The 22515-nt window shown below is 37.5% G+C and overlaps 4 protein-coding genes and 1 long non-coding RNA gene across 6 annotated transcripts; 2 read left to right on the top strand and 3 right to left on the bottom strand.

The window, feature by feature from the left end:
- Positions 1-332: 332 nt before the first annotated feature.
- Positions 333-8105, bottom strand: LOC117904239 (putative multidrug resistance protein). The gene is made up of 7 exons (XM_034816757.1): positions 7262-8105; positions 6913-6967; positions 5809-5993; positions 5243-5700; positions 3095-3635; positions 1055-2934; positions 333-945 (listed from the first exon to the last, which is right to left on the bottom strand). The coding sequence occupies exons 1-7, from the start codon at positions 7565-7567 to the stop codon at positions 522-524; spliced, it is 3849 nt and encodes a 1282-aa protein (XP_034672648.1). The 5' UTR covers positions 7568-8105; the 3' UTR covers positions 333-521.
- Positions 7387-9056, top strand: LOC117904240. The gene is made up of 2 exons (XR_004649564.1): positions 7387-7467; positions 8808-9056. It is a non-coding gene; the product is annotated as an uncharacterized LOC117904240 (long non-coding RNA).
- Positions 9057-10651: 1595 nt separating this feature from the next.
- On the top strand, positions 10652-12628 carry LOC117904913 (vignain-like). Its single transcript, XM_034817735.1, has 4 exons — positions 10652-11309; positions 11423-11658; positions 11764-11904; positions 12162-12628. Exons 1-4 carry the CDS (start codon positions 10721-10723, stop codon positions 12423-12425), a joined length of 1230 nt encoding a protein of 409 aa, XP_034673626.1. The 5' UTR covers positions 10652-10720; the 3' UTR covers positions 12426-12628.
- A 526-nt stretch (positions 12629-13154) lies between these two features.
- On the bottom strand, positions 13155-14787 carry LOC117904914 (peptide methionine sulfoxide reductase-like). Its single transcript, XM_034817736.1, has 2 exons — positions 14303-14787; positions 13155-13696 (listed from the first exon to the last, which is right to left on the bottom strand). The coding sequence occupies exons 1-2, from the start codon at positions 14618-14620 to the stop codon at positions 13442-13444; spliced, it is 573 nt and encodes a 190-aa protein (XP_034673627.1). The 5' UTR covers positions 14621-14787; the 3' UTR covers positions 13155-13441.
- A 4843-nt stretch (positions 14788-19630) lies between these two features.
- Positions 19631-22515, bottom strand: LOC117905016 (BTB/POZ and TAZ domain-containing protein 1-like). 2 transcript variants are annotated; one of them, XM_034817871.1, is made up of 5 exons: positions 22224-22515; positions 21937-22070; positions 21237-21540; positions 20821-21137; positions 19631-20126 (listed from the first exon to the last, which is right to left on the bottom strand). In XM_034817871.1, the coding sequence occupies exons 1-5, from the start codon at positions 22491-22493 to the stop codon at positions 19946-19948; spliced, it is 1206 nt and encodes a 401-aa protein (XP_034673762.1). In that variant the 5' UTR covers positions 22494-22515; the 3' UTR covers positions 19631-19945. The 2 variants fall into 2 exon arrangements, with proteins under 2 accessions (XP_034673762.1, XP_034673763.1); XM_034817872.1 differs by lacking the exon at positions 19631-20126 and adding an exon at positions 20239-20684.

The following is a 22515-nucleotide window of genomic DNA, read 5'->3' as shown; positions in this document are numbered from 1 at the left end:
TGTGCAGCTTGTCAGCTTTAGTACCATTGCGGTTCTATTGCATGAGAGGACTTGAGATGGTACCTTGTGCACCTTTCTTGAAAGGTGAAGGCATGAGATGGGGTTCAAAACTCGAGCAGCTTGCTACTTTAGCTCTATAGGATGATGCAGAAAGTAATTTTTTTTAACATAAAAGACACTATTTGTGCTTCATCAGCTTTCATTTTTAAGAACTTTGAGATTTCATGAATCAGAAAAATCTATGGAATGTTGGCATGAGGTTATCTCGAGTTCAGTTTAGTTGAATAGAATACCCTTAAGCTTTGGTACAAGCCAACGGCAAATGAAGACAATGCAGCAAAAAGATGTAGATCACATTGATGAAAACTATCGAAAGGGAGTCCAACAAAAAATCTATATTGTGCAACTAGAAGAGCTAATATCCCATGTACTTGACCTAATTTTGTCTTGATCTTAATTAAGTAATCGAGCTTACCTGCTTGAAATTTGTGAAAAGCAATTCTTAGCTTGTGGTTATGGAGTCATTCATCCTTGGATGGCTCGATGTTCCTACCAATTAAATTGAGCTCTCTCTTCTCCATGGTGGCATGCTGTTGGAGTTTTACAAGTGAAAAATATGCACCTTTTTCTCCCTTAGCAAGTAGCTCACCATGCGACCCCTCTTCCACAATCTTCCCATCATCAATCACTGATATTTTATCTGATTTTTGAATTGTGGACAGTCGATGAGCTACAACCAGGCATGTCCGACCAACCATGGTCTTCTCCAGTGCATCTTGAACAAGGCTCTCCAATTTGACATCCAATGCACTCGTTGCCTCATCTAAAAGCAATATTGCAGGATTTTTCAAGATTGCTCGAGCAAGAGCTAATCTCTGCTTTTGCCCTCCTGATAGTTGCACACCTCTTTCCCCACAATAGGTTGCATAACCATCCTTCATGGAACTGTTCATTGAAGACACATTTGACACAGAATTTAGAAAGCGATTGTGCTCTGAAAAACATAAATAGCTAAATGAATAAAACATAAATAAAGATCTTGGCAATAACAAACCTTATAAATTCATGGGCATTTGCTACAGTGGCCGCTTCAATAATCTCAGCTTCACTTGCATTCTCTTTCGCATATGCAATGTTTTCCTGGATAGTTCCTGCAAATAGAGTGGGCTCCTGACTTACCAATGCAATATGTAACCTTAAAGCTCTTAGATTGTAGTGTTTGATGTCAATTCCATCAACTTCAATGGATCCTTTTGATGGGTCATAGAATCTCTCAATCATTCTGATGACAGTAGATTTTCCAGATCCACTTTGGCCGACTAATGCCACTACTTTTCCAGCATCAACCTTTAGGCTTACACCCATCAATATCATCTGTTTTGGTCTTGTTGGATAAAAGAAATCCACCTCTTTAAATTCGATATCTCCAATAAGCTTTTCTGGTTTTATCCCTTTGATTTCATCTGGGTCCATTTTGCTCTTTCTTTCTAGAGTCATAAAAACTGACTTTAATGCATTTGTGCCCTTTGATAAATCAGCAGTCATGCTCCCCGTTTCTGCAATAAGTCTCCCTGTTGCCACCAGGATGAAAAATGTCTGAAACAGGTGCTTATATGAAATTTCTTTATGGTATAGCAGCCTCCCTCCATACCAGAAAATTAGTCCTGCACTACCAGAAGAGAGGATCTGTGAGGTAAATAGCCCAAGCCCAGCATACCAAGATTGTTTAAGGCTCTCATTCTTGGGATCTTTCTGTGTAACCTCAAAAAGTGACAAAACCTTTTCCTGAGAATAGAATGCAGTAATGATTCTGTGGTTCCCAACAGCCTCACTTGCTAATTCACTGCTCTTATTCTGCGCTTTCAAGATTTTCTTGGACATACTCCTCATCATTACTGCTTTAGTATAAAAAGCACCTATGACGAATGGTTGTAAAGCGGTAACTACAATGGCAAGTTTCCAAGCTAAAACCATACCCAAAATAACTGCTAAAGCTGCAGCAGAGATGGCTTGAGTCAACAGTGACAACCGGTCAGCAACAAGAGTTCTTGCCATGGTCGAATCCACAGATAATCTCGAACAGAGAGCCCCAGTGCTGTTGTGTTCTTGATCAAACCATTCGATCTCAAATGTCAAGATCTTTGTGAGGCTTGCCTCCCTGACCCTTCTTGTCAGGTTCTCTCCCATAACACCAAAGTGGTAATGCTGAATGACATTGGTGATGAAAGCAAAGATAGCAAAGGCTAAGAAGGCAAAACAGTACATTTTTGTTTGTGATCTAATCTCATCATGGTCATTGATGAAGTAAACAGCTAGAAGTGCACCCATGCAGAAAGAGCTCATTGGCTGAACTAATCCAAAGCTAAGAGCACCAATGCAACCGACTAGGGTTGGCTTCCACTCTGGTGTTGTCATCCACATCAGTTGCCAGATAGATGGGGGGCTGTAATGATCTTCTGACTGTTGGTTGCTGTTTGTCTGATGACTAGGTAACCGAGGACTCAATTTGTTTGCTATTTCTGCAGTGGGGGCAGCTTCTTCAGTGGTGGAGGTGGAATTGTGACTTTCATTTCCTTTAGGCTCTGATATGATTTCATCTTTCATGAATGTTTTCTGCAGCTGCACCATTGCTGAGTATGGGCCGTGCCTGTTTTGTATAAGTTGGTCATGGGAACCAGCTTCCACTACTTCTCCAGATTGAATAACAGCAATCAAGTCAGCATTACGCAGTGCAGACAGGCGATGTGCAACAATTATAGTGGTTCTTCCTAATGATGCCTGATTGAAAGCATCCTGGACAGCCTTTTCAGACTGGGAATCCAACGCACTAGTGGCTTCATCAAGCAGCAGGATTCTTGGATCTCTTAGCAATGCCCTTGCAATGGAAATCCTTTGTTTCTGCCCTTCAGACATCTGAATACCCAATTGTCCTACCTGATAAACATTAATCATACGCATTAGTATCTTGCTCTTTTTAGTCAGTCATAGAACTACATGGCAGAAAAGAAAATGATAGATTGTCATTATTAGGTAGATCAGCAACAACAACCAATATTGGAACAAAATACCAAAGCAGATATTGTTTAATACTTACCAGGGTGTCATATCCATTGGGTAGTTGTGAAATGAAGTTATGTGCATTGGCAGCTTTAGCTGCTTGAACTATCTCCTCCTGTGAGGCCTCCTCTTTTCCAAATAGAATATTCTCTTTGACTGTGGTTGCAAAAAGTATAGGCTCTTGGGCAACTAGACCCATCTGGCTTCGTAACCATTTTAGCTGAAGGCTTTTTATGCCAATCCCATCCAACAGTATCTCTCCCCCAAGAGGATCATAGAATCTTTGGAGCAAATTAATCACAGTAGATTTACCTGAACCACTGCTACCCACCAATCCAACAGTCTGGCAAGCAACCGCTTTAAGATTGAATTTTCTTAATACTAAGTTTCCTGGCCGTGATGGATATGCAAAATCAATTTCCTCAAACACCAATTCACCTTTGACTTCGGTGATGGTTTTGCCTTGTTGATCTGCAGAATCTATGCTTGGTACACGCTCAATCATTTCTAAAATAAGTGCAGCTGCTGCATTTGCTTCAGTAAAGTGCTTCACATTGATGAAAGAACTGCCAAGAGCACTGCAAAAAAAGCAAGTAATTAACAGCATTGATTGCTAAGGGCATATTGAGTGTGGAATTCAAGGATTTATAGCTTCTAGTGACCTGTAAAATCAATTGCCACTGGCTCTTTGGAGAAATTTAGAAGGTTTATATTAGAGGTGTAGAGGAGTATGTTCTAAATTTTACATTTCCAAGCATAAAATTTTCATTTTGCTATTTCTCCTGAAGAAGGTCCTTAAATTTAGGATTATTGTCCTTTGCAAATAAAATTTTCCCTTCTTACCTATTCTGTTGGGTAACCTTTAATCATAAAACAGAACCATTTTCAGATGAACTAGATCCTGTATTCCTAATGATTGGCTTGTTCCGCTTAGTCAGTGTGGTTACCAAGAGTGATCTAGAGAATATTTTCATGAAATAGGCTTCAGAAATCCTTTCAATGGCATTACAAGTCATTCTTCTATCAACTTGCTTTCAAAGACACCTGAAATGAATCACTGTTGAAGCCATACCACTTTGGAGGGAAATTTCATGTTTTAACAGTATAAGACATTTCTATTTTAATTAGTCTTGTCTTCTTTTTGCAGCAATATATAGACCAGGGTTTTAAGTGTCATGTCTTGAGATAATAGGGTTACAGTTTAAAAGTTGCAGCTTCTTGAGGAAGATTGTGTGATATTATGAATATTGCTAGAGATATTTCGACACCTCAAGATCTCTCTGCTTATACTACTTAACTATCAAAATATTAAGATTCTTTTTCTAGTTCTTCTGTTTCATTTTGCCATTGTGGAATCTATTTTCATTTGCAACCTTGTAATGCAAAGCCCATTTAATCTGCTGCTGAGTCACACCTATGTTTACTAAGTAACTCATTGTCTTCTTGATTTTCTTCTGTGTTCAGTTCGTCTCTCTATTTCATCTTCAGTTCAACTAATCCTAACTAGTATAAATTGTAAGTTATAAGCTTGCTTGTGCTGTAATACCTAGAGAAGATTGAAGTAGCAAAGTTCAGGTTTCGTTTGTGAAACTACAAAAACTACATTTTCCTCTTTTTTTATGTTTTATCTTTCATATTTCAATGTTTATGAGTTTACCTACATGAATTGATCTTCTGTAATTGTTTTAATGTTTATGTTGCTTATGGTGTTTGTATCTACATCATTGTCAACATACATACCCTATATGTCAATTATTTCTCATTTATGCATTTTATTTACAATACTTCGACTTTAAATGGTGCACACTGTTTCTATTAGCACTTCTAAAGTTTTATTTTCAAATTTCAATTCTTCAATACTGATTATGTCATTTTTCTAAATCGAAGTTGCTATTTGGGATATTCTTATTTTCTCTATAACATCTCTGTGGTTCTTGTCATGAAGACTTTGATATTTTGGACCTTAGGTACAATGCACAAAATGTACAAGGATTTTCACTATCCTGGCTGGTGCACAAAAATATTTAATCCTTGTGATTTTCCCTATCCATAAAGAGATCAGATGAAGAAAATATTAAAGTTTTTGCTTATTATAGGGAGTGTTATATGCATGTGCAGGATTTTCTTTTAGGGGGTTTAGGGGAATGGGAGGTGGGTAGGAAATAGTATCTTATGCTGAACTTACAGTCCTCCGTATATTATGCACGCTCCTGTAGCGAAAACATTGCCACCTTTAACTCCTTTGTCAGTGACCAAAATGCTCCCATACCACCCCTGTAGTGCCCAAACGGCATATGTAACTCCTATGCTGCCAATGGCCATTCCCTTCATCAGTCCTTGTTTGATCCCAAGCTTTAAAGTCGGTTCCAGTGCAACTGAATAGCTTTTCACTGTTCTTTCCTCTCCAACATAAGAATAAACAGTCCTGATTGATGATATTGCCTGCTCCACAATTCCTCCAGCAACAGCATAAGCTTCTTGTAGCTTCTCTCCAAGCCCTGATAACAGCTTTCCATATACTATTCCTGGAATAATCAACATGGAAAGTGCAGGAATGGCAACAATAGCCAGTCTCCAACAGAGGTACAGAGCAGTCATTTGAGATGTGATGAACATTGCTATATTCATGATGAAATTTGGAAGCTGTCATGAATGCTAAAATAAGTTAGTATGCTGATAGTGAAAGATTAAGCACTTAGTTAAAGTACAATTGTTTTAAAAGTTTTCTATTTAGTGGAGCAGGCAAGTGACCTTCTCACTGAGAACTCCTTGTATGACAAGAATGTCTGTTGAAATACTTGAGACTACTTGGGAGGTCATGGATGCGCCATGAGTTCTCTCGAAGAATCCAACGTCTTGCCGCAGAACTGCTTGTAAATATTTCCTGCGCAGTCTAGAAGTTTGCCTTTCTGCGGTGCGTGCCCAACAAAATCCTTCTGTTAAAGACGGAAACATAACGGCCAGGAGGTGAGAGATTTAGTGGGATTGTTATGGAATATTACACATCAGTCAGTAGGTAATTATGCGATTTTTAAGGTCATACACACACAGACTCATGTATATATCATGGTTCAAACTCTGTTATCAATTGGATGAATCATGGGTCCTGAGTGCTGAAAATGAGGATGGTTATTCTGTTTAGCAGCCAGGTGCATGCCTTTTTAATTTTGATGTCTCAAATCCTATCTTCCTTTGACCTCCAATCATTAGACAGCCGAGAGCAAAATGATAATTGCATTGAAGGTTGAAGAGAGAATTGAGGATATGACATAGATGTGAAGATCTCCTAGAAAGGGTGTGAAAATAAAAAAATAAAAGGTCTGATTGTCGACCCTGAATCTAGGGAATCAATGAAAGGAACATCCTAAAGAGGAAAATATTAGAGATATCTCCACAGATTTTGTTGGACCACTAGAGGCTTCTATATGATATTGAGTCACATCAATGCATGCCTTACCTGAGTTCCATATGTTTTCTAGGAACTCAGCCTAACATGTACACCCAACCCACAGAACTAAAACAAAGGCAACAACCATATCTCTGGTGTGGTATGCACGTAAGTCCATTTGACTGGCTTTCCCAGATAGCAGCCTTCTGTCTTCAAACCATATAAATTCTCATGCTCTGTATAAATTTCTTGCTTTGATTATTTCTGATGTTCTCATGGGGTTTGTCGACCCAATTCCACAAAACAGTTTTCGATATTCATGAGATGAAATGCTAGTGCAATCTCCACTGTTCTGTGCAGGCTCTGATTAAATATCTTGTTTACTAAATCTACTATATTGTTTGAAATATAAAGAAAAGCAAGGTTGTCTCCTTGATAGTATAGAGATGAAAGTTCAGACCAAATACCTAGAAATGAACCCGCACCTATGACAAGTGCTACATAGAGTAAGGCCAATGCGTACTGCAAAATGGGGAAAATAACAACTGCTTCAGTATATGCTTGAACTTACTGCAAGAAATAGATGGTTGGTTATGATTGTCAACCCTCATTGCTATTAATTAATAGGGGATGTGGTATTCTAAGAATCCTCCCAGTTCATTGATTGTTTCTGCATCTCCAGAAAACATGGGTGTCTTCTAAATTTAGATATGCTATGGTTCAAAATTTCTCTTATATTTAGAAGCAGAAAATGAACAAAATGGAACTTTCATACTTAAACAGAAATTGAACGTTAACTTTTGTCTATAAACCAACCTTATCTATGTCTGCAAGGGAGAGAGATGTAACGGCGTAAGCATTCATCAGTTTGCTGATAACCAGCATCATAGCTGACATGGTTAATCCGTCTGCAACACAGCCAAACGTCCCCAGTGTCATCAACACCATGTCCTTCCAGTCCGAGTATCTCAAAATCGACCGTAATGACCCAGATGGAGTTGCAGGTTTCCCACTTTCTTCAGGTTTGGTTGATGATCCATCATCCTTCTCTATTTTTTCATTTCCTTCTGGTTTGCTTGTTAATGTATCATCCTTCTGTGTTTCTAAATCGAGTTTTCCCATGTTTCAGTGATTACTGTCTGAGTTTCGACTATGAAAAATTGTGTACACAATCCATACTACATGTTTATATGGACAACATAATAGCCCTGGAGCCAATTTACTATTACTATACCGGAGCTAGGCACAATCGTTTTAGCTGATGTCATGGCTTACAGTTAATGCATCCGGGGATGTAACAATCCTATTGTGATCTTTTAGTATTAAATCAGATCAGCATCAAGATTGCCATATTATTTTGCCTTTGAAAGTGACTTTATCATTAGAATGCTTAAATTATTGTAGTAACATTGACTTGGTCATGAGGTCTGGGCTACCTGTCAACTCACTTCTGCCTTATTATATGGTGAGATACAGTTTCCTGTCTCTCTTGGTGTTTTTTTTCCCATTTCAAGTAGGAGATACACTCAGTATCACAGGCTTCAACTGTGGTGCATTATATCAGGAGGACAAAGGAAGCTTGTCAAAACCATTTTTTTTCCTTTGGAAGCTACTATTGGATCACTTTCATGCTAATAGAATCAAACTATTACTATATTTGGGAAGTCTAATCTTACTTCTAAAATTTGGCCAGTTCTGTTGCCATTATTTGCGCAGGAGCTGGTTGCCTTGTTCATCAACGCCAAAGAGAATAACACAATCTAAATGTGTCAAACAATGTCACTGATGTGTGTAATTGAATCAGCATGTCCTCCCAGTTAATAATCCATGTACTCTGCTCCAAATCTTTTAGTATGCATTTTCTTGTCCAGAGCGGGACTGCCAACGCAGTTCAGCCAGTTTTCGCTCAATTTCCAGTCTCTTTGATTTCGTCATAAATCATTTTTCTTCTTCTAATCTCTTAGGCCAACAGATTCGCTAGGATTCAAAACCGTGGCCTGCTCTGCTTTTCCAGCTACTGATAAGAAAATACTTTTGGTCTTAGTGGTCACGAGGTCTCAAACTAGTAGCAAATCTTGAGAAAACCCTCCCAAGCTTAGAACAAAGAAGGTAGAAATCTTTAACTGTGAATGGGGTTGTGAGATAGTTGAGCTCTTCCAAAACCCTGAGCACAAGAACTTCTAGAAAATCTCTAAGACTATCTCATTTCAGTTTGTATCAACATAGGTCTATTTTGTAGCTATTGGAATTAATTCTGAAATCTCTCTATGTGAATCTCACTGTCCTCATTCTGCTACACTAATATCATGTTCCATACAGGTGGGATTTATTATTGTTAGTTATGCTTTCTCTCTGTTCTCAGGTGACCAGAGCAAACAGAGGAAACCTTGATGCTGTCGGGCTTGTTCATGGAACACCAATCCCTAATATGCAGCTCTGGCGGGTTGCTCTAGCCAACCTAAATCTGATATGACATTTGGGCAGTTGGTAGATAGTTTAAGCTTAATTTTTTCAAAATTTAGTTGAGGTTGGCTCCAACAAAAAGCAACTTGAGCTTAATCCAAAACTGGTTTAGCATTTTTATAATTTATATTACTATACATAAGTGTTATTATTATTTTAAAAGGAAAAAAAAAATGAAATAGTCTAACTCAACCTTACAACTCGAGCTTGACTCAAACTTGAAAAAGTCGTATTAGGCTGAACACCTCAAATTAAAGCTCGGGTTGAATTGAATTTGGGTTGAACGTTTATTAATTCGGGATAGGCTGAATTTCCTCGAAACCAACCAAACCTGCGATGTAGCCAAGCCATAATGTCTGTGACATGTAATTCAGTTTTTCCTTCAAAAAGAGGATGAAAAGCTTGGCTAGAGAGAGCCACAATTGGTAAATGACGAAGTGGTTAGTAGGGGTGGGTGTCACGTAATTCAGTAGCAGTTTAATAAGTGAGAAAAACAAAATCACTTTCCAGTAGAGTTGAGAAAGCAACAGATCCATTTCCTATTAAGCAAAAGCCTTTAACTTCCACCCCAACAGAACCTGTAATGTCTAGGACACGGCATTTTCGAATTAGGAAGCCAAGAATCTAGGCAATTAGAACAACATTTTCGCTTCAACCCAGGACCAGATATTTGGGAAAATCACCCCCACACCCCACACCCCACATCAACAAGTAATACAGATTTGGGTTAAAGCAGGTAGGTCTGGTCCATGCTGTCCTTTGGATAACTCCCAATGATAAGGCAACAAGGCATCACCAGCTTGGGGGAGGTGTCAGTTATAGAATTGAGACCATGAGACGCCTCAGCAAGAGCTTCCAGCCACACAATAGAGTGCAAGCATCCAAGTTGGTTCCCAACCAAATAAGTCACGCGTCCATTTCATGGGAGAACAAATAATTCGACAAAAGCTAGGCCCAAACAGATAACTGTTTTTTTTTTAAAAAAATAATAATAAAAAAAGGTACAATGTTTTTAAATAATATTTTTTATTATTTTAAAAAATAATTATATAAATGTAGAGACAGAATAAAAATAAAATATTATAATTAAAATTATTTTTAAAACATACATAAAATCATATAAAACATGTTAAGAACATTTTAAGTTTTTAAACAAATTTTTATTGTATAAACATAAAAAAAACAGTTTTCAAAAACTTATTTTCGAAAACACTTTCAAAATTGAGCATTTAGCCCTACATACCCCAATGCAAATTATGCAAGGAATGAAATCAAACCCAAAATTAACCCAAAACCAACATAGTGATTAGAAAGCGAAAAACATAGGAGTTGCCCATATGTCTAAGTAGGAACTTAAGATGTGTTGGAAAGAAGATTGCCCACAAATTTCACCCATTTCATTATTATGGGCTTTTTTGCTTGGCGTCGAAGCATATTTGGCTTTAGGTAAAAGACAAAGTAGTTACGATGACTTCATATTCCACTTGCAGGAAATCGTGGCTCCAAGCCTCTTACTACGTAGCATTGCTCGTCACCTTCTTCCCTACTCTCTCTCTCTCTAAGATTCTTAATAACGTGTTTGGCATGCAATCTTCCTAAACTGCACAAAACACTCCTAGCTTTCCAGGTTAACTGCTAAAAGAACTTCCCCCCTTCTTTTTTGGTGTAAAAGGTTTGAAAGAGTTAACTGAATCAACCTTATATAAAGGATTGCTTGTATGGTTAAATCAATTCAATCACCAGCTAGCTTCCTTGTTCTCCATATTCCTCACAACCCCATCTTCACATCCTTCATTATTGTTGATATAGTTGATGCCCATAAGGAACCTTCAACTTCTTCATTTATTATCACTTGTTTTGTTCCTGCACTCCCATCTCTTATCTTCCATTTGGTTATTCTTTCATTCTTCTATATATACCTGGTTCAGAGTCTCTCAGTTGCCATCCAAGTATCAGAAAATGAAGCGGTTTTTCGTGGTTGCTCTCTCATTGGTTTTGGTTGTTGGGATTGTTGAGAGTTTTGATTTCCATCAGAAGGAGTTGGAGACTGAAGAAAGTTTGTGGAATTTGTATGAGAGGTGGAGGAGCCATCACACTGTGTCTAGGAGTCTGGATGAGAAGCACAAGCGCTTTAATGTGTTCAAGGAGAATGTGAATTTTGTCCATGAGTTCAACAAGAATGATGAGCCTTACAAGTTGAAACTCAACAAGTTCGCAGACATGACTAACCATGAGTTCAGAAGCACTTATGCCGGCTCAAAGGTGAACCACCACAGGATGTTCCGAGGGAGCCAACATGCAGCTGGGAGCTTCATGTATGAGAAGGTAAAGAGTGTCCCACCATCTGTTGATTGGAGGAAGAAAGGCGCTGTCACACCCATCAAGGATCAAGGCCAATGTGGTAAGAGATTTTGCCAATTTGACTGATCATTATCAAGTGTTATGCAGATACAAAGTTTTTTTCGTGCTTGTGTGTGGCTGTTCTGAGTCTAACTGTTGTTGATGGTGTTACAGGTAGTTGCTGGGCCTTTTCAACGGTTGTGGCAGTTGAAGGAATCAACCATATTAAAACAAACAAACTAGTTTCTTTGTCTGAGCAAGAGTTGGTGGACTGTGACACTTCAGAAAACCAGGGATGCAATGGAGGCCTAATGGAATATGCCTTTGAATTCATCAAAGAAAAAGGGGGTATAACAACAGAGCAGAACTACCCTTACACAGCTGAAGATGGAAGTTGTGATGTGTCAAAGGTACATAGTTAGCAACGTTTGGTTTCATTTAAATTAGGTGTCTTCTAATAATGTTCAGTGAATATGAAGTGAAGATTATGAGGATGAAATTCAATGGTTTTCCAGGTGAATTCGCCAGTAGTGTCTATTGATGGCCATGAAACCGTACCTCCTAACAATGAGGACGCTTTGCTAAAAGCAGCTGCAAACCAACCGATATCCGTTGCCATAGATGCTGGGGGTTCTGCCTTCCAGTTCTACTCTGAGGTATACTCCTGTCATCCTGACTCATCTACAATCTGCATGAAAAACCTAGCATGCTGATTCCAAACCTATCTACATGGCTTCCAATGATTGTGGAAAACAACAAAATAAAACTGTAATCATAAACAAAAATCTACATATGTTTAGTAGAATCTCAGTTTAGCTTGACTTGTTCCTCAGAATCATTTTCTCATGTTTGAAAACCTAACACTCAATATAACAACTGGGATTGTCCCTGAATTTGGTGTTCTTATATACAGGGGGTGTTTGCAGGAAGATGTGGTACAGACCTAGATCATGGGGTGGCAATTGTGGGCTATGGAACAACTCTTGATGGGACCAAATACTGGATTGTGAAGAACTCATGGGGAACTGATTGGGGAGAGAACGGTTATATCAGGATGAAGCGAGGCATCTCTGCTAAGGAAGGACTCTGCGGTATAGCAGTGGAAGCTTCATATCCCATCAAGAACTCCTCAACAAACCCTGTGGGAGCTCCATCCTCTCTCAAGGATGAGCTCTAAGCGACATTCACAGTGAACTATAGCTTTTTTCAGCCTTAGCAGATATTTTGTGTTAGAGTTGCATGCAGCAGTCCTCATGGTAACATGACCAAATAAACTTTGTCTGACAGATTTATAATAGCATCGTTATTTTAATGTATCTGCTAAGATGTGTTTCACGTATCAGAATGAAATAAAGTACCCGATTTTACTCTTTTGTTTTACGTATGTTTTAGCAACATGAAAGGTTGTGTATTGGCCTAAGGAAGAATCGACTAACTACTACATAATTATACTTTAACTAGTCTTCCATATGAGTTTCTAGCTCATGCTTCAGTTTAACAGCTTGCAAGATGTTATATGATTCCTGGAAGCATGAGGTGCTGCTTGAATTTTGTAAGAACATACCATTGATCATTTGCAAGGTTGGTAGATACTGATATCTAATTACCACAAACAAAAATCGCACCATTCTTCCCTGCAGTTCTAATATTCATAGCCATGAGAAGTTTTGGAAGTTATCATACCAGTAAGTCCTAAAGTAAACATCAAATGATCACAAACACAAAGAACATTGCCCACTATGTTAAATTGCCCCTTTCCAGTTGTTGTCAACACAACCCCAGAAATAGAGAGCATGAAATGGATTTTCAGTGCGGTATCATGAATATATGCTATAAAGGGTATATGATTTCAACAACTACCCATTGGCTATTATATTCTTGCTCAAATGTAATGATCGATCAGACAAAAGCTCAACATATCATAGAAGCATTTTATTACTAAAATGTTTCAAAGACAATCTGGGATGGAGTAGTTCTTAATTATTAATTCTGAAGTACCAAGCAAGAAGCCCAAACATAGTGGAAGCTTCATCCATATGACAAATCAGATTGTTTCTAGAACGTGCTCCAACCATAGGCTCCCTTAAGATTTAACAACTAGACTAGAGTAGTTTGTAATTATTGATTCGGAACTAAGAAGCAAGAACCCCAAACAGAGGTGGAAGTTCCAAACATAAAATTCTATATAATTCATCAACCATAGCATCTGATGGGGTCAGTGCAGCCCTTTTCAGCAGACTGGCGTAAGCCTTTACCTCCACCCTTCTCCAGATATTGCTGATGGTACTCCTCTGCTCTGTAAAACCTCTTTGCTGGAAGAATTTCAGTGACAATGTTCCTATCATTCAACTCCTTCTGCTTAGCTTCCAATGATTCACGAGCTAAACGAGCCTGGGCCTCATTGTAGTAGTATATCCCCGATCGGTACTGTGTGCCCACATCAGCACCCTGACACAAATGCACCATAAACAATTCAAAGGTCCCTTAGTCCCTTGTCCATCATGACATATATTTTGTTCCGGTTGCTTGGGGACTGGGGACGACCAGAAATGAGACCAAAAACATTCTTAATTATAGAGCCATACCCTACTAAAAACCTGAAATCTCAGGAACACTTTGGCCAGCGTGAATTAAGTCCGAAGCCTTTTGATCCAAAGGGAAGTGTTCTGAGGTTATTTGGGAAGCAACTTTCAACAGAAAATCAATCAAAATGCATATTTACCATAGCAACTCTTTAAACAGAGTCATCTAGTACCAGGCATAATGGCAAGAGTCTTTAACTCAAGAAAGCATGATCCTAAAACTCAAAATCCATTGGAACCCAATATGTTGGCAAAACTGCAATCAACAGAGATCTCTCGCTCATCAATCTTAAATTCTCAACACATTTTCCAACAACCAAACAGTTAAAACCAAACCCTTTTCTTTAATCAAGAAAATACAAACACCCTTTTATGCATATTGCACAGGGAAAAAAAACAAAGGCAAAAAGGAGGGTGGAAAACGAGAAAATTAGGAATGTACCAAAAAGCTGAAGGAGGAAAAGGAGGGTACCTGGCGATTGAGGCTGGTGGGATCGTGCCGAGACCAGAAGAGAGAGAGGAGGTTGGAGTAGGGGCACACATCGGGGTCGAACTGGACCCGAACCACCTCCACATGGTTGGTGGTTCCGGTGCAGACGAGCTTATAGGTTGGGTCAGGGACGTGGCCCTGAGAGAACCCCACCTCCGTCTTCACCACCCCAACAAGGCGCTGAAACGCAAGCTCCACCCCCCAGAAGCACCCTGCTCCGAATTGAGCCAACTCCAGACCCGGGTGGTCTGGGCGATCCGGATCCGGTTCCAGAGCCGGGTTAGTGCTGTTGGCCGCCATTGATAGTGAGAAAATATTAGAAAAAGCTGTGGGGGCTCTTATAGAGAAGCCACAACATTGAAAGTGAATGAATCTTAGCTATAATCCAGTCCAGACACAGAGATCTTGTTTCTTTCCACGGAGATGGAGATTGGTGGGTTCTAATATCTTGTTTTTCTTTCCCAACATGGAGATAGAGATTGGTGGATTCAAATGCCTCCTCACACGTCAGAAATAATATCAAATTAGGATTCCGCAAAAGAAATCGAGGCATGCGAAAAAAGGAAAAGCCTAAAAATATGCTCCTCTTAGCACCAACTTAATCAACGTTCTTCTTCCAAGATAATAATAAAAATTTTAATTTCATGAACCATGCATTGCTCATCAAAATAAAAATAAAAATTAAAGATGTATTATCACATAAAATTCAAAGTTATCTCTTTTTATAACTCTTTAATTTATTTAATATAATAAAACTAGAAGAAAAATGAATAACGTGGTTCAGTTACACCAAAACTCCATTTTCTTTTAAAATAACTCACTCACTACAACGTTCACAATAATTAAGAATTAATAATAAAAATTAAAATAATAACGTATAAAATTAAAATAACATAAATATAATAACTATAAATTTTAATATAAATATAACAACCCCACATAAATTAAAATTTAGTATAGTAAAATAGCCAAATTACTATGTAATAAGTGTAGGTGTTTTATTGTATTTTAAAGTATCTAAGAAATTCATTGCTTTGCTTCATTACACCTCTTAGGATCATCTTCAACTAAGTATGTCAAAAAGTTAGTATCGAAAATTCTTTTCAATTATCCCTTTTACATCTTGTAAGTTCAAAATTTTCTTGATTCCCGAAGTTTAAAATTGAAGTAGTTTTTACAACGGAGTCAGAATTTATTCTTCATAATTTAACGAATATCCAATAAATACGCAATCTATAGTTTTTGAACCTAATTTTCTCCTTTTATTACCTCCCACACATTTAAATATTTTAAATTAGGTATCCAATTTTTCCAAATTTCATATGGTATTTTTTTTAACATTTATAAGGAATTCTATTAAGAATGTGACAAACAAAGTATAAGGCTTCACCCCATAAATTATTTGGTAAACTTGAACTAGTCAATATAACATTTACCATATCTAACAAGATTCTGTTTTTTTTTTTCTCTGTAACTTCATTACATTGAGGTGAATAAGGTGTAGTTATTTGATAAATAATCCCATGTTGATCACAAAAATCATACATTTCTTTTGATATATATTGACCCCTCCATCTAACCTTTAAGTTTTAATTTTATTTTTTAATTGATTTTCAACCAAAGTTTATATATTTTGAATTTATCATATAATTCATTATTAGAGTTAATAAGATAAATATAACAATATTTAGAATAATCATCAATAAATGTAATAAAATATCTTATAATGGGTAATAATATTGTTCGAATCACATGTGTCACGGTGAATTAACTCTAATAATTTAATTTCTCTTTCAACAACTTAAATGGTTTTTCTAGGTTGTGTATACAAACTTCACATTTTGTCTTAGCATTAATTTCAAACTTTGGAATAAGATCTAAAATTGACCGCCAAAATTTCATTTGTTGTTGCCAAACTCTTAAAATTTTGGCCAAGAGAACTTCTTTAGACTACAAGATCCAATTTCTATAGAAGTCATATTCATAAGGAACTTAAGTTTAAAGAAAACCATGTATTTTCTCTTAAAATGTTGAAGATGATGATATCAAATTAGGATTCAACAAAAGAAAAGTTATTAGGATATACTCAAATTCTTAAAAATTGCGACATGATAATAATAAATCAAAAAGTATATCAATAAGAAAATGGTAAGGATTATGAAAAGCTTTATCGAGGTATATAGATGCGTTCTCCTAAGAGAAAATACATCATTTCCAAAATACAACGATCATCTAGAATTAAGATATTGCAAAAAATTTAATTCCGCGAACCAAATGTCATCTACTGCTCATCAAAATAAAAAGTAAAAATGTATTTTTACCATAAAATTCTACTCTTTGTAAAACTTAGAGTTCTTTCTATAAAGAGAGAGATTTTCTTGATTTTGACGTAAGTTATATTTACAATAAAATTCTACTCTTTGTAAAACTTAGAGTTCTTTCTGTAGAGAGAAAGAGAGAAATTTTCTTGACTTTGACATAAGTTCATTATTCAATTTTAATTATACATATGTTCAATTTGAGATAACTAATCAATTCTAAATTTAGGCTAACCAATTAATCCCGCTATGAACGTACTTTTTGGAGAAAATAGTGTTTCTAGTAAATGAAAACGGCGTCGTTTGTTTAAGTGTTGAAGACGAGGATGGGTTGTTATTTATAAGTTATATTACTTATTAGGCATGTAATGTAATCAAGGGGGATGAGCTGGCCCTGGCCCTCTAGGCTTGGACTTCGTATGGGCTCCAGGCTGCCAAGCCCGACCTAAGGCCCATGGTCTGGGTTGGGCTTACGAAAGCTGTTGTCTATTTGTACGAGTCACGAGTCGCGAACCATTGAATTGGAGTGGTATTATCCATCGGCTATACTAAATTCTTTCAAAATGGGGAGCTAATGGAGAAGCCACTTGAAAGAAGGACCCATGGTGGAGCTACCTGCCCATGACACGTCTATGCTTTTCACAACTTCAACAATTTCCCTGTCATAAAGATCCCCAGCATGCCCACCCCCAATCTTTTTTAATCATGGTCATAGTTTTACCACCATCAACATTGAAGTGAGCGGTGACTCAATTAGATCCCCAACCCCACCCGTCAATGGAACACCATCAATGCACACTCATAAAACAATGTTTTCAAAAACGGATCGGATTGACTGGTTGGATCAGTGATAATTCCAATTTGATGCACTAAATTGGGTGGCTTTTGCTTTGGACTAGTATGAAATCATATGAATTGACATTCAAAACTGATCTATTTCTTAAGGAAAGTGAGACTCACTCTCTACTAGATATTGTCCTATTTAAGGATATTGTAGGTTTATGTCATCAAGAAAAGGTAAACCCTTCTCTACATTCACTTTTCGGATGATGTGAGACACTGTAATCCAACTTTTCAATTGGTATGTTTAACTAGATATTTGTATATCACTAATATTTCACCATCTTTCCATATAGGATCAAGAATTTATTAGAAATTAAAGAGACTTTTGCTTTGCATGGGGGATAGGCTCAACCGAGCTATGCATCACTTTTTGTACAATAAACACATATAAAAATACTAATGTGTTTTTCAAATTGTTATCATCTCAAACCATTAAATATTGTGCAATTATTTACATTGACATTTATTTTTATAATAACTATTCAATATGAAAATAGTATAAATTAATTAATATAATAATTTTTAAAATTTTAAAATAATAAAATATCTAAACATATAAATAAAATTAAATATTATAATTATTTTTCATCTCAAATATATCTTCAAACTTAAATATTATACATGTTTTATTAATTAAATTTAATACATTTATATTTATATTCATGATATAATTTGATATATCAAATATAAAAAATAAAATATTATTAAAAAATTTAATTATATATTTTTAAATTTATATAATATATAAATTATATTTATGTCATCTTTGGTTCAACCGCGATTCAATCATCGGCTTGACTATTAAATCATGAATCAGTAACTTATTCGATTCAGTGACCGGTTACCCAATTTTAAATTTGTGAAAATCAATGGATTCAAAATGGATCAAGATAGTATGAGAGCCGAAACCCAATTTATATATATCGCAAATATGATAATATCTACATAAAATTGATATGTTATGAGAGTGAATTCTAAGTTTTAATGGGTTAATGGATCAATACAAATAACATCTACAAATTCAACATCTAACCTTTTATTTAGTATAAAATTAAATTAAATTTCATGGTATAGTATCATTACCATAAACCTTTTCAAGACACAAAAACACAGCCCCAGTGCTAAGGCAATCATCATAGTCTCTTCTAGTGGGAAGGTAAGGGCACAAAATCATAGGATCTCTTTTGAATTACCAGTGGGGGATATGCAGGTGCAGGTTGCCTTTTAAAAAAGGGGCCCTTTCCGCCAGGAAGAAGCTGAAGGCATGATGTTGCATGCCTCTTTCCGGGAACATTTCTGACCCTTTGGACTAAAAGAATATGTGGTATTTTGAAAGCCAAATGCACTCTTTGAAATCCCACCACCTCTGGATCAAAGTAGGAGAATGAAGGCCTCCATTGTCCCCCACCACCATCACTGCTCTCTCCACTTTGGAAACAGAGCACTGCCTTTTTCCTCCAAAACAGAAACATGCAGCAACTGCAATGACTTTAATTGATGTTTTCTTGGGGGAAAGGCTGATTCAGGGGTTGTTCACATAATTCATTTGCCGTATACTTAACCTCAGTTTAATTAATTAATTAAGATCTGGGTGAACCTCTAAAGAATAATTAAGAGTTCGTGTGGCAAGATCTCCAAGAAAAACAATTTTTTTTTTTTTTTTTGTTTAAATTCAACTTGGCATTCACCAAATAAGGAGGTTAACTCATATTTTCTTGATAGAAGGCGTGTCAAGTATTCATAGCCAGCCAAGAGAATGGGACATGTGACAACGTCCTTTGGGAATGGTCAAGCTATAACAAAATCAAATCATAATCAAGGGACCCTCGATACTTGATTCATTAAAGAAAATAGAGGGAAAAAACTAGAAGAAAAATGAAAAAAATTTTAACCTGCATAAATTATTTTTATATATTTATTTATTTATTTAAATATTTTTTTTCTTTCTTGCAATCAAAGGAAAAGTAAAGTAACTTGAATACAAAAGTATAACATTGCTCCTCATTTCCTTAGTCAAAAATTAATAGTAAACAAGTCACTATCAAAAGAAGCTTAAGCTACAATCTATTTCGTGACCATTTTTGTATGTGTTTATAGAATGCTAATAATGAAAAACACATGCAGTGTTCAAAATCTTGCGAATACTCAGTTTCAAAGCTTATAGTCTGACTAGTATTTTGATTAAGAAGTGACGAATTGTAGGAATGAGAGAGGCAATTACAAAATGAACTAAGTAACTTGCATTCCCACAAAAAGGAAAGTTGTAGGTTGACAGACAACGACTCGACTGACTTACCCTACTTCCTTACTCTTTCACTCACCAACCTTTAAAACAGGGGTCCCACACTAGACAACCAGAAGAGAAAAAGCCAAAGGACACTTCACTTCATTTACAAACAACCAATAACCCAACGCAATTCTTTGATGAATAAGCAAGAACCGCATGTCTACTAACAATTACTCCTCACAGTCTAAAGCTTCCATGTCCATGGCGGTGATCCAGGGTCTGTCTTGGCTCCTCTTCCCTTTTCCTCTTAGGCAAGGACAAGGAAGACATGGCTTTGGCTGACACCACCTTCCTTACAAGTAGCTTCCACCTTGCATCCTCACCCTTTTTCACTTGTTGTGCTTTCAATTTGAATTGCCTGTCAAACCCACAAAAACCAAAATGATCAATTCGAAGGCATATTCATAAATAAGAAAAGGGTGGGTAAGATGCAATATGGAGGAAAATGGTATCTTAGAAAAGGCCATAGGTTGATGGAACTTGGGACCCATTCTCTTGATATTTATAAATACACGAGTTAGAGGTGAGAACTTGTAACATCATCTTTTTCACGGTAGGCCACAAGCAACCATGACTCTCTCAGAGGATATTTCTTATCAAGATAATATCGATGAGATTTTTTTTTCATGATAGTTCTGAAGTATATGAGATGATGGTTAAAATGACAAACTACCAAACACTTGGACTATAAAACAAACTCATAAATCTTTTTCAAACCAATATGAGATGCATTAAAGGATGGATTCTCTCATTTGAGCCACAAGTTAAAGAGGGTCATTCAATGGGTTGGATTCATTATATCATCGTAAGCCTTAGTCGATTCAAATTTGTAATCACCTATTGATGTGAATGACCTGATTTTGGCTGATATATGAATTGTGATATTGACTCTTTCTGCCAGTCTTGTCTATGGGGGCTGCGAGCGTGGGTCCAATCGAATGGATGAGAATTGAGAACCAATGAAGCATGACTTAAAGATGTAGGGAACAGTGTCCTTTATGGAGTAAGAAAATGAAATAAAATGAAATGAAGCTATGGACCACTGTTTTTACCTGCAAAGAGGAACTCTGCACAAATCGGTTTGGTCACAGATGGAGGAGTGAAGGCGGAGGAGCTGCCACATACGCTTGCACCGAGAGCAACCTCCATTGACCCTCTTCTTGCAGGTCCCGAAGTGTTTAATTAGCATCTGCAGACCATGACACGTTGAAAACTTCCCACATGGCACCTTCTTAGTTGTAGGCTCCAGATGGTAGGGCCCAACGCTCGTGCACCCTTCTGTGCATATATGCTCCAAACATTCCATCGCCTCGCTCAGCTGCATATACAAACACCTTTCCTCCCTACGCCGCCTACTTCGCTTCTTCCTCTGTTTTACGTTGATTATTAAAGCAAAAGTGAATATTTTCCCATATTTTTAAGGGAATCCAAATAGAGGGATAAAAGGACTCTGTTGCGGTGGCCTTACCGATTCAGATTCTTCCATGAACTGCATAATCTCGAGCTCGAGATGGGGGTCGTGATCTTGCAAAAACATCCAACCCTCAGTCTTCTCCACTGTCTTGAAATGATCTGAGATCAACCTCATGCACTTAATGTAGAGATCTGGGGCATCGCAGAGCCTCGCGAGCTGAAGCACGTCCACCACATTGTCGTTTGTCAGCCGCTTAGCCAATCCTTTGGTGCATCTCTGCTTCAGCTGTGGCACCAAAAACACATGCGACAGAGCCAGCAGATGAATTCCATACGTCTCCATTTCATCGTCTGTACACCTGCAGACCAGGGGTTTTTTTAATCAATTAACACCTTGATTAAGCTAATCCCGATCCAAATCTTTCCACTAATACAGGGCAAATAGTCTAATTTATGAAAACCGAAAACCGACCACTGAACCGTGGGGCTCTCGATGCGCCACGTGTGATAGATTCTAGGCGGACGGCTAGCATCCTTGGACGCTTTTTATTTTTAATTAATATTGAATAACCTTTTTCTTTTCCCAAAAGTGTATGAAGAACGCAAGTGAAGAATATCTAATTCTGGTCCACCGCTCAGATCGGGCAAAAGAGACAACCGTTGGACCAGTGGAGGCGGAAAACGGAAGCCATCGAATTGGCGGCCAAGATTTCAGCAAGTCAGAAATCAAAAATGGAGTGCGGATGGCAACTGACCTCGACGAATAGAGGAACCGAACGAAAGCCAAAACGGCGTCGCAGGGAACGCCGAGGATCGGAATGATCTTCTCCGATCGCCGATACTTCCGTGGCCGATCCAGAATATTCTCCAGCACCGGTGAAACCGAAGCCTTCAATTCCAAAGAAAAAAAAACCAATACCAAAACAACAAATATAAGAAAAACAATCAAAACTCATCGAAAAGATTCAGAAAAAAAAAAAAAAAAAAACACCCTAAGTTCAAGAAAGAAGAAGAAAAAAGGCAAAATCCGATTGAACGTTACCAAGACGGAAGCGTTAGCCGGAATGCGAAGTCCGCCAGACGTGACGATATAAACGTCCGGCTCACGAATTTCACCGGAGATTTGATCGCAGTCAGAGGCGAGTTCCATATGTTCGTACATGTTACCGGAAAAGTTAAACGGCGGCGATGCTGTGGTGGTGGTGCTAATTTCTTTCCTCACAGAGAAACGTGTCGTTCCAGAACGTGCGAGAGGAATGAGGTTGCTCCCGATTTTATAGGCGCGACGACAGAAATGCGAAGCGCTTCTCATATCCCCCAAGTGCTCTACCAGG

The sequence above is a fragment of the Vitis riparia genome, chromosome 17 (genome assembly GCF_004353265.1).
Source record: "Vitis riparia cultivar Riparia Gloire de Montpellier isolate 1030 chromosome 17, EGFV_Vit.rip_1.0, whole genome shotgun sequence".
Taxonomy (NCBI): domain Eukaryota; kingdom Viridiplantae; phylum Streptophyta; class Magnoliopsida; order Vitales; family Vitaceae; genus Vitis; species Vitis riparia.
Note: the sequence above shows the minus strand (reverse complement) of the source record. Positions and strands in the feature narration are given on the sequence as shown.